The sequence below is a fragment of the Leucopleurus acutus genome, assembly GCF_964270905.1.
Source record: "Leucopleurus acutus genome assembly, chromosome: 4".
Classification (NCBI taxonomy): domain Eukaryota; kingdom Metazoa; phylum Chordata; class Mammalia; order Artiodactyla; family Delphinidae; genus Leucopleurus; species Leucopleurus acutus.
Window position 1 is genome coordinate 86,079,947 of NC_139146.1, and position 10,839 is coordinate 86,090,785.

At 38.1% G+C, this 10,839-nt stretch overlaps 1 protein-coding gene across 1 annotated transcript in view; it reads right to left on the bottom strand.

Annotated features, from left to right (window-relative positions):
• Positions 1 to 6,936, bottom strand: part of LOC309961123 (transmembrane protease serine 11A-like) — a gene marked incomplete at both ends in the record, with an annotated part of 30,446 nt that extends 23,510 nt beyond the window's left edge. The window contains 3 exons of the mRNA XM_082838152.1: positions 4,541 to 4,659; positions 6,679 to 6,797; positions 6,845 to 6,936. Of these exons, the coding sequence (XP_082694278.1) occupies positions 4,541 to 4,659; positions 6,679 to 6,797; positions 6,845 to 6,936 (330 nt within the window). The remainder of the gene's footprint in view (positions 1 to 4,540; positions 4,660 to 6,678; positions 6,798 to 6,844) is intronic.
• Positions 6,937 to 10,839: the final 3,903 nt, after the last annotated feature.

A 10,839-nucleotide genomic window follows, 5' to 3' on the forward strand; every position in this document is an offset into this window, starting at 1 on the left:
GGTTGGGTCAGAAATCTGCATATAACTTCATAGTTGGCTCTCTGTATCCCTGGTTCTGCATCTGTAAATTCAACCAACCACCAATCATGTAGTACTGTAGCACATATTTGTTTATTTATTTATAGCACGTATTTATTGAAAAGACTGCATGTAAGTGAACCTGCACAGTTCAAACCCATGTTGTTCAAGGGTCAACTGTAACTGAAAGAGAATAATGTACCAGGGATAATTACTTGATTTCTGGTGTTTTGTGGGATGGTAGATGGGAAGTAAAATCACACAGATGATTCTTATGGATGACAAAAATGTATTAAGAAAATGTAATCTAAAACCCTAACTATATCGTTTACTAGCTGAATGATCTTGGGTAAATTAACTTTTGTGTACCTTGATTTTTCAATTTGTAAAATTGTGATAATAATTATACTTACCTCATAAGTTTGTTTTTGAGGATTAACTAAAATAATACAGATATAGTGCTTAATGTGCTAAGCTAATTGAGTGCTTGGCATTTAGTATATGTTAACTAGTGTTATTGCTATAGTGTTACAAGTTTTTAACTTTCACATTTGTAATGATCCTATACTTTAAAAATATTTCTGAAATATATTTCTTCAAATGAAGTGCTCGCTCAGTCAGTGATCCTACTCAAACTTATAATAAAAATGACCTACCTATTTAGGAATATCATGGTGTCTGGTTACTGGAGTATTCTCTGAAGAATGGTATGAAAGATGAGATATGTCTGTGCTGCTATCTCAAGGAACTTGAATGGGTTTTAGCAGTATCTGAGCATGAACTCATTTTATATTTGCATCTCTGTTTCCATTCAAATCAGTGAATCCCCAGTTATGAGGAAGAACAGGACCTACAACCTGTATTTCGTGGCTGTCTAATTAGCACACACATAGGTCAGAGAGAAGAATCTGGTTTCACTCATTGGGATTTAGCAACAATAAAAAGGAGTGGCTCAGGATGAGGCATGAGCACTTCCTGTAATTCTCCTGAAGGTAAATTGGTGGGGATTGGAGGGAAAGGGACATTGTCTCACTTAAACAGGGCTAAAATAATACACAGCCTTTCCTGACCACGTGAACCCTAGTTGATCTTCCTTTTCTTTGAAGTTCTTCTGCACTTATAGTCCTCAACATACAGTTTAGTCCTTAACCATATCATGTCATGCTGTTCAGTTTCATGTGTGTTACTATCATCTCTCCAAGGAGATGGGAAGCAGTTTGAAGAGATGAGGATCATCGTTTTTTTTCTGTAAGACTCAGGGGCTAAGAAGTGTCATAAGCTGAATAATCATACCATATATTGGTGAGACAGATTGTTTAGTTAGTTACATTGGGAAAACTGGATCACTACCTGGGTTCCTACTTAATATCACATTCAAAGGTGGACTTCAGATGCATTAAAAACCTTCTGTAGAAGGTAGAAGTTTAATAGTTTAATAGAAGAAAATACAGTAAAATAGTTTTATAACTTAAAAGAGGAAATAACTTTTAAAAAAAAATCTTTAAAAACACAACCATAAGGCTGAGAAAACTGATAAGTATGATTACTTTAAAATTATGGATTTTTGTTTTATGAAGGGCAATATGGTCCAAATTAATAAAAGATGGAATGGATAAGTGCAATGTCTACTACCAACAAACTGTTCCTATCTAGAAATCATAAAAGTCAGAGCAGAAATAAATGAAATAGAGATGAAGAAAATAGAAAAGATCAATGAAACTAAAAACTAGTTCTTTGAAAAGATAAACAAAATTGATAAACCTTCAGCTAGACTCATCAATAAAAAGAGGGAGAGGGCTCAAATCAATAAAATTAGAACTGGAAAAGGAGAAAGTTATTATACAATGGACACCACAGAAATATAAAAGATCTTAAGAGACTACTACAAGCAACTATATACCGATAAAATAAACACCTAGAAGAAATGGACAAATTCTTAGAAAGGTACAATCTCCCAAGAATGAACCAGGAAGAAATAGAACATATGAACAGACCAATCACCAGTACTGAAATTGAAACTGATTAAAAAACTCCCAGCAAACAAAAGTCCAGGACTAGATGGCTTCACAGGCAAATTCTATCAAACATTTATAGAAGAGTTAACACCTATCCTTCTGAAACTCTTCCAAAAAAATTGCAGAGGAAGGAACACTCCCAAAATCATTCTGTGAGGCCGGCATCACCCTGATACCAAAACCAGACAAAGATACCACAAAAAAAGAAAATTACAGGTCAATATCACTGATGAATATAGATGCAAAGATCCTCAACGAAATACTAGCAAACTGAATCCAACAATACATTGAAGGGGTCATACCCCAAGATCAAGTGGGGTTTTCCCCAGGGATGCAAGAATTTTTCAGTATCTGCAAATCAGTCAGTGTGATACACCACATTAACAAACTGAAGAATAAAAACCATATGATCATCTCAATAGATGCAGAAAAAGCTTTTGACAAAATCCAACACTGATTTATGTTACAAACCCTCCAGAAAGTGGGCATTGAGGGAACCTGCTTTAACATAATGAAGGCCATATATGAAGAGGTGCAGCCTTTGGGAGGTGATTAGGTCATGAATGGGATTAGTACTTTAGAAAAGAGACCCCAGAGAGCTCTTTAGCTCCCTGCTCTGCACCATGTAAGGATACACCAAGAAGTCTGAAGTCTGCAACAAGAAAGAGGGTTCTTGCCAGAACCTGACCATGTTAGTGTCATGGTTTCAGACTTCCAGCCTCCATTACTATGAGAAATAAATTTCTGTTGTTTATAAGCCACTCAAACTACGATACATTTTTATAGCAGCCCAAACTAACTAAAACAAGGGATTTATAACACAAAGAATAAATTAAAGCCATGTGCTCTGCACAAAACAAGAAAATGCATTTTTGCAAGAATGAATACTAATAAAAGAATACATGTGAAATACAGTATGGTTGTCTGCAGGGGGAGGAGAATGAGAGTGTGGTATGAAAATAAAAGAGAAGAAATAAATAATGACAACTAGAGAAAGACCTTGTAGGTCCTTATGATGATAATGTTTCATCACGTAACTCAGCCTTTGTACCTGAGGTTCTTTCACACCTAAAAACGTGTGCTTTAGTGAAGCTTCAAAGTTCACCTTCAAACACATACCTCTATAAGTGAATTTCTTTCACTTTTTTAAAAAAGACCTACTTCATTCCTGTCCATTTACTTCAGTAGAAACAATGTCTTAGTTAGCCTAAAACAATGCCAACAATATTGGCTGTAAAACATAAAGAAAACAAATTTTAAACTTTCCTGTTAAATTATAAATATTTTTTCAACAGTCAAAGAAATTGTATATCTTTTAAACTAAGATTAATTAATTTATTAATTTATTAATTTTTAAATTAATAAATAATTAATTTATTAATATTTTAACATTGAGGAGGTTATGTGGAGTCACTCAGGGTCAGAGGAATAAAAGAGGTACTAGGGTATGTATCCAAGTTTTTTCTGGCATTCCTCAAGAAATGATCACAAATGCTATTTTCTAAGGTGCTCTGAATATAAAAGAATGGAGGATATATATCAATCTATAAATGTAATTATTGATCTGGGGGGATGAGACTGCAAAATAAAAAAAATTGCATAATTTAATGAGAATTGAAAATATAGATTAAAAACTCCATTTGTGATGTGGCTGTGAATATGTTGCAACTGGGTATGCATGTGGACAAAGATCAAATAGTGGCATGAAAAAATGAAAATGGTTTGAGAAAGAAAGGAAATGTTTTGAGTAAAAAATGATTCTTTGAGTAAAAATGATTCTTTGACTAAAACAAACCAACACCTGACATTTCCACCCTTTTAAGATAATTTTATGCTCTGTGCTTCTTTGTCAAGGCAGTTAACTTGACCTTAGTTTTTGAGTGAGGGTTCACACACATCGTGAGCAGAGCTGTTATGCAACTGAGTTTACTTTTTAGGGGGGGTGGGGGTGGGGACAGTCTTGTATTTCAGTTTTAACAAAATCGTTAGCAGTTCATTTGAATATTGCACAATAGGTCTGGGTATTTTATCTTAATTAGTGTGTTTTTGAGATAAAATGAACATTTATAATCCTCTTTCCTTTTTTCATGTATTTAAAAAATATTTTAAGTCCTAAAATGTGGTCTAACAAAAAAAGCATGTGGTTTTACCAATAACCACTTCTGGTATGTTTAAGCTTTTCAGTTGGGTAGTATCGTGGTGGAAGGGGGGAGCGAAGGGCTGGGATACCTTGGCTTCCGTTCTCTCACTTTTAAATGAGGTGGTTTAAAAGTGGTTTATCAGAATCACCAATCTGCTAGAATGCAGATTCCCTTACTCCTCTCTCCCTACCCACCCACCCCATCAGACACTGATTCAGAAGATCTGGAGTGGGACCTGGGAATCTGCAAGATGATTCTGATGCAAATTGTCTGAAAATCATGTTTTAAGAAATAGTGGAGAAAATGATTCACAAAATCCCTTCCTCCTGCAATATTTTATGATAGAAACAATTTTATCTGACTTACCAAGTTTTCACTCATCTCCTGTAAGTCCTTAAGCTGGTATGGGCTGCTTTGTCCAGAATTACTTTTGACTCGTAGATCTGAAATTTTAAAGGTGCCATGATAATACTCCATTTTCTGGCCTGTGATGAAAAGAAAAAGTAGGAAATTAAGTGGTTTGAGGGTAGATTTTGGGATCTAAGGCCCAACTATAATGGGGCTAATATGAAGTCTTGAATATATCTCTGAGACTTTAATAATAAATATAATAAAAATAATGATTAATGTTATATGTTAATAATAGTAGCTGGTATTTATTCAGTGCCTACTATGTGCCAAGCTCTGTTCTGGGCACTTTATATGTATTAATTCATTTGACTCTCACTAAGCTCTCTAAGACTGGCATCACCTTCATTTTACAGATGAAGAAAGTGAGGCAGGAGGCATTAAGTAACTTGCTCTGTGCTATACAGCTAGTTAGTGGCCTCTCCAAGTTTAAACCCAGACAAGTGTGGCTCTAGAGCTGGAATATTTAATTACTGTATTGCTTCTTGCTGCGGTGAAATGTATACCACCTTGTACTCTACTGGAAGTAGAGGTAAATAAGTGTTCTTGTAAATTTTGGTTTTTAATGGAAGAGCCAGGCACACTAAGAAAGGTGTGAAAAGAAAGGCAGGGAAAAAACTGCCTGAGGTGGGAGGTGAGAACTGTGTAAAAGGGATGAATCAATCAGATTTCTGCTGTCTCTCAGGAAAGGTTATAAAAAACAGAGCAGTGGAGGAGTGTGGTAATCTTAGGAGTATGGCCCTGGTGGGGCAAGAAATCTACAAAGAGTTAAAGATAGAAAATGGAGCAACCACAGAAGCATATCTCTCCTTGCGAAGCTGTGGATCTAGGAAAGAAAGAGGACCTCAGGATGGTCTGTCTCCTAGGGACATCTCTGGACTCTGTAGTGCTTTTTTGGTCCCCCCGATTACTAATCTATATAGTCCATTTGTAATTGAACCCTCTACTCATAGAAAAGGGGCTTCTATACATTAAATTAGCTGACCCGAGAATCTTTTGCCATTGGTGTAAACTACAGATGGGGTAGTTATATGGGCCCCAGAACTATGTTCTTAAGCCCTTTAAAGCTCCTAAAAGAATCTGGATTCCCCCATCAAGTCTGAGGAAAGAGACAACAGATAAGTCCATTCAGGTAAGTCCCCTGAACTAGTTGTCTTATCACATACATCTGTGTGAGATTGACATTGTGGACATTTGTCAAAAATGTAAATGGTTTGCACTCTGCAGAGTGATGCAATGTAAAAAGAGAATTCTGCAATGAATTTTTGTGGGATTATAAATATATCAGGCAATAGAAAAATCTCTCGATATTGTTTTGGAAAGAGTAAAATTTTTTCTCTAAAAATAAGTAATAGGGGCTTCCCTGGTGGCGCAGTGGTTGAGAGTCTGCCTGCCGATGCAGGGGACACGGGTTCGTGCCCCGGTCCGGGAAGATCCCACATGCCGCGGAGCGGCTAGGCCCGTGAGCCATGGCCTCTGAGCCTGCTCGTCAGGAGCCTGTGCTCCGCAACGGGAGAGGCCACAGCAGTGAGAGACCTGCGTACCGCAAAAAAAAAAAAAAAAAAAAAAAAAAAAAAGAAAAAAAGTAATAATACTGTATCATATTTATACTTTACCAATAATTTTAAAATTCATTATTTCATTGGACACGTGCTTTTCTTTTTCCCTAGAAATGTTAGTGGGCAGAAAATGCTGAGTAAAAGAGCCAATTTTAATAACTAATTCATCATAATTTTTCACTTGCATATACATGAATGATTAGAGTTTATTGTGATTACTAGTAAATTTTAGACAATTACTATTTTGGTCTTTTGTATAGATTCTGAAAAGAATACTAGACTGTGAGCTCCAAGGAGGTGGCAAATTTATCTGCTTTGCTTAATGCTGTTTCTTGAGTGCCCTGAAAAGTACTTGGACATACTAAACATTCAGTAGTTATTTGTTGATGAAATGACTGAATAAATTAAAAAATTCAAAATGTGGACATTTACTAGTGAAAGTACATTATTTTTGGATGGAAATAAATTTACATTTATTCATATGAAGCTTTACAGAAAACTGAAATCAAACTGAGCAAAATCCACAATTTTACCTACCAGAGACTAAGAAGTAAGCCAGAAGACCAGTGGCCACAGTTACCACTGTCAGTAATAACACAATAAGGGCAATCATCCATGGTTTCAAACCTCTGCTTTGGGTGCCAAATCCTACCGATCTGCAAAAAGGAAAACTCACCAGTTACTCTCATGTTGTAACGGTTACAGGCTTTCTGCTGCTTCTTGGATAAGTGCACGTTGCTTTAGCCCACCTTTCCCAGCAAGAAGACATTTGTCTTCAATTTTGGTCAAGGTCATCTAGGCATGAAGGGGGGTATTAAAAAGATCAGTATCTGGGAATCCATGCTATTGCTCCTGGTTTCTATTTCTAGAGGCATTGGGTGGATCTCTGTGGTGGCCATTCCTGACTTCTCTTAGCAGTGTGGTCCAAAGTAGCACATATGCTTGAAAAAAACCATTCCTTCTTTCTCCCACAATTTCTTTAAAAAAAAAATCTCTTTTATCCTTTTAAAGTTTACAAAGTGATTTCAAATATATTCTCATTTATTCTTTATCTTTCATTTTTAACTATTATGAAACTTTTCAGACACAGAAATTTAGAAAGAATGGTATAGTAGAACACCCCTATATTCATCACATCATTTTGTCAGTTAACATTTTTACTATAATGGCTTCATTCATTATTTTCTGCTGTATTTTAATGTAAAATAGGACTTCATGAGTTTTTACCAAATCATTATTATAAGCAATTAGGATATTTACAATATAACCACAATACCATAACACTCTTAAAAAATTAACAGTATTTCTCTAATCTTTTTATCTTCTAAACAAAATCCATCTTCAGATTTCCTTTATTGTCCCTATTTACAGATGGATTGTACAAATCAAGGACCTCATAGTACCTTGGTTGTTATGTCTTTTAAGTCTTTTTTAACATAAAAGAGTCCAGCTTGCTTTTTAATTTTTAATGGCATTGACTTGTTGAAGAGATCAAGCCAGTTTTTCTTTAGAATGTCCACCTTCTGGACTTGTCTGAATGCTTTCTTGTGATCTCATTTAACTTGTTCTATCCCCCTCATTTCTTATAAGCTTAAATTTAGATCTAAAGGTTTGATTAGATTTAAATTAATTTGGCAAAAATACTTCAAAAGTGATGCTATATACTTTATATTGCATCACCTCTGGATTAGAGGAAATTTCCACAGTTTAGGAGAAAAAAGGTAACTCTTTGCTCTTCCTCTAGTTATGCTCAACAATAGCAATAATCACATTGTAGTAACTGTTTATTTTCAAGTATATTAACCTATACGTAACAGTGAACTCAATGGGTTAAACTAGTCATGTTCATCTTTTAATCATTAAGACCTAATAAGGTGCCTGGTACAGAGTAGGAATTTTATAAATCCGTGAGAATCAGGCAGGTATTATACCAACCTTACATATGAAACAACAGAGGCTGAGAGAGAAGATGTCTTATTTATTAGAGCCAGGAGACTTAAAAGGACCCAGGTCATCTAACGCATTTTCTAGTGCTCCTTCTCTGCAACTTGCCATTGTAGTCAACTTAATTTATCTCTTTCATTAGAATTTATCTTTTTGTGTGTGTATTGAAAAGCTAATTCTTTGGGGGCAGAGGTATTTTTCATGTTTCACAATATTTAGTGCATTGATTTACTCTAAGTAGACTTTTAATAAATATTGATTGATTTACAGGAATTTTTTTAATATAAAATACTTTTATACATAAATGCCAGCATGAAAGATATAAACTGTTTGGACCTAAATAGTTAAGAAGGTAATAATTTTGGCATAAGTAATACATTTAGCCAATAAACTACTTAATCCTATATGAATAAACTTTCAACATAATATCAACTTTTATGAATGTGAACAAGCAATGCATGAAAGCAAATATGCATCCTCAACCTCCCATTCTGGAGAGGTCCTATTAGTGATTTGCATAATATCACTTCAGATTTGAAAGGAAATATACATAGTAAACCCTTTGGAATCTAGCCTGTTTGTAGGTAGAGATGCTCAAGCATTCTTTTCCTGCTTTACCTGCACCCATAAAACAAACACTGGTGTATTAATCTTCTGTTGCTTGCTGTGTAACAACTTACCACTAGTGAAACTTGAGAGACCTGAATTTTGTTGTGTATGGAAAATACTGACAATGCACATTGACTGATTTAAAAGAATCTAGACAACTGGCTGTCGAAAGGCAGTTTTGGATGGACAAGACCTAAGGTTCCAGAACATAAAAACAACAAACAGGAGGAGCTTCAAGATGGCGGAAGATTAAGACTCGGAGATCACATTCCTCCCCACAAATACATCAGAAATACATCTACACGTGGAACAACTCCTACAAAACACCTACTGAACGCTGGCAGAAGGCCTCAGACCTCCCAAAAGGCAAGAAACTCCCTATGTACCTGGGTAGGGCAAAAGAAAAAAGAAAAAACAGAGACAAAGAATAGGGACGGGACCTGCACCAGTGGGAGGGAGCTGTGAAGGAGGAAAGGTTTCCACACACTAGAAGCCCCTTCGTGGGCAGAGACTGCGGGTGGTGGAGGGGGAAGCTTCGAAGCCGCGGAGGAGAGTGCAGCAACAGGGGTGCGGAGGGCAAAGCGGACAGATTCCCGCACAGAGGACCGGTGCCGACCAGCACTCACCAGCCTGAGAGGCTTGTCAGCTCACCCGCCGGGGCGGGCGGGGCTGGAGCTGAGGCTTGGGCTTCTGAGGTCGTATCCCAGGGAGAGGACTGGAGTTGGCGGCGTGAACATAGCCTGAAGGGGGCTAGTGCGCCACAGCTAGCTGGGAGGGAATCTGGGAAAAAGTCTAGAGCTGCCAAAGAGGCAAGGGACTTTTTCTTGCCCCTTTTGTTTCCTGGTGCATGAGGAGAGGGGAATAAGAATGCAGCTTAAAGGAGCTCCAGAGACAGGGGCGAGCCGAGGCTATCAGCGCGGACCCCAGAGACGGGCATGAGATCCTAAGGCTAATGCTGTAGACACCAAGAAACCTGTGTGCAAGCACAGGTCACTATCCACACCTCCCCTCCTGGGAGCCTGTGCAGCCTGCCAATGCCAGGGTCCCGTGATCCAGGGACAACTTACCCGGGAGAACACATGGCGCACCTCAGGCTGGTGCAATGTTAGGCGGCATCTGCCACCGCAGGCTCGCCCCGCACTCCGTGCCCCTCCCTCCCGCGTGCCTGAGTGAGCCAGAGCCCCAGAACCAGCTGCTCCTTTAACCCCATCCTGTCCTGAAGAACAGATGCCCTCAGGCGACCTACACGCAGAGGCAGGGCCAGATCCAAAGCTGAACCCCGGGAGCTGTGCGAACAAAGAAAAGGAAATTTCTCCCAGTAGCCTCAGGGGCAGCGGATTAAAGCTCAACAATCAACTTGATGTACCCTGCATTTGTGGAATACCTGAATAGACAACGAATCATCCCAAATTGAGGAGGTGGACTTTGGGAGCAACGATATATATTTTCTCCCCCTTTTTCTCTTTTTGTCAGAGTGTATGTGTATGCTTCAGTGTGTGATTTTGTCTGTATAGCTTTGCTTTTACCATTTGTCCTAGGGTTCTGTCTGTCCGTTTTTTTTTTAATTACTTAAAAATTATTTTTCTTAATAATTATTTTTTATTTTAATAACTTTATTTTATTTTATCTTCTTCTTTCTTTCTTTTTTTTTCTTCCCCTTTTATTCTGAGCCTTGTGGAGTACAGGTTCTTGGTGCTCCAGCCAGGAGTCAGTGCTGTGCCACTGAGGTGGGAGAGCCAAGTTCAGGACACTGGTCCCCAATAGACCTCCCAGCTCCATGTAATATCAAACGGTGAAAATCTCCTAGAGATCTCCATCTCAACGCCAAGACCCAGCTCCACTCAACGACCAGCAAGCTACAGTGCTGGACACCCTATGCCAAACAACTAGCAAGACAGGAACACAAACCGACCCATTTGCAGAGAGGCTACCCAAAATCATAATAACAGACACCCCAAGACACACCACCAGACGTGGAACTGCCCACCCTCAAGACAAGATCCAGCCTCATCCACTAGAACACAGGCACCAGTCCCCTCCACCAGGAAGCGTACACAACCCACTGAAACAACCTTAGCCACTGCGGACAGACACCAAAAACAACGGGAACTACGAACCTGCAGCCTGTGACAAGGAGACCCCAAA